Below are 882 nucleotides of genomic sequence, written 5' to 3'. Positions count from 1 at the left end.
CTTCCGTTGGGACTCAAGGAACCGGAGCTGCAAGCTGATCCAGGAGGGGAAGGAATGCTTCCAGGGCATGCGCCTGCGCCACTACTACATGCTGTGCGGGGCCCTGCTGCGGGTCTGGAGCAAGATTGCCAGCATCATGGCAGACATCACCAACAGCAGCTACCTGCAGATCGTCCGCCTCAAGACCAAGGAGAAGAGGAAACAAGTTGGTGGGTGAAGTGCTGGGAAGGGGAGCAGGACATTTTAGAGAAGGAAGAAGGGGTCCACTGCCAGGACTCCCTTCCTCCAAAGGGACCTGTTCCAGCACCCGCTGCTTAGGTGACCCCTTGGGAAGGAGGGCAGCTGGGCTACCCTGTCTGGGCAGCTGGGCAGCTGGGCTGAGGGTGTAAGCTGTCCCCCCATGCCCTCGCGATGCGGTGCAGTCCCATCTCCCTGCTCTGCAGGCCGGCCGAGGGGTGAAGCAGGCTGGGAGTGTGCCTGGCAAACGGGCTCCAGCACTGCCGCCCTCCCTCTGTCCCCACGGTGCCCTGTCCCTTCCCAAAGCGCTGTGGGGACTGACGCAGTTTCGTCCCCCAGGGATAAAGATCCCCGAGAGCTGCGTCCATAAGGTGCTGGAGGAGCTGAAGCAGATGGACGAGAACGTGAAGCGAAAGCACAACCGACTGCTGCAGCCCCAAGAGCAGAGCCCGCCCTTCCCCCTGCTGCAGCCCCTGGACCTCGCGCAGGCAGGAGCCAGGGTCTCCCTGCGCCAGGACGAGATCCTGGACTTGACCTACAGCCCTCCCGGCAACAGCATTCCCGACGTGGTGATGAACCCCGAGCCCGGCGCCTTGGGCTTCCCCTCGGAGCCTGTTCTCCAGCCGCACCAGCAGCATGGGTTAC

At 63.3% G+C, this 882-nt stretch overlaps 1 protein-coding gene across 1 annotated transcript in view; it reads left to right on the top strand.

Annotated features, from left to right (window-relative positions):
- Positions 1 to 875, top strand: part of SBNO2 (strawberry notch homolog 2 (Drosophila)) — a gene marked incomplete at its 3' end in the record, with an annotated part of 41,150 nt that extends 40,275 nt beyond the window's left edge. Inside the window, exons 30-31 of the mRNA XM_010136930.1 lie at positions 19 to 209; positions 577 to 875. Coding sequence (XP_010135232.1) covers positions 19 to 209; positions 577 to 875 — 490 coding nt within the window. The remainder of the gene's footprint in view (positions 1 to 18; positions 210 to 576) is intronic.
- Between the last annotated feature and the right edge of the window lie 7 nt (positions 876 to 882).

This window comes from Buceros rhinoceros, unplaced genomic scaffold, assembly GCF_000710305.1.
Source record: "Buceros rhinoceros silvestris isolate BGI_N320 unplaced genomic scaffold, ASM71030v1 scaffold33385, whole genome shotgun sequence".
Taxonomy (NCBI): Eukaryota; Metazoa; Chordata; class Aves; order Bucerotiformes; family Bucerotidae; genus Buceros; species Buceros rhinoceros.
The sequence above is the reverse complement of the archived record's forward strand: the minus strand, read 5'-3'. Positions and strand labels throughout refer to the sequence as shown.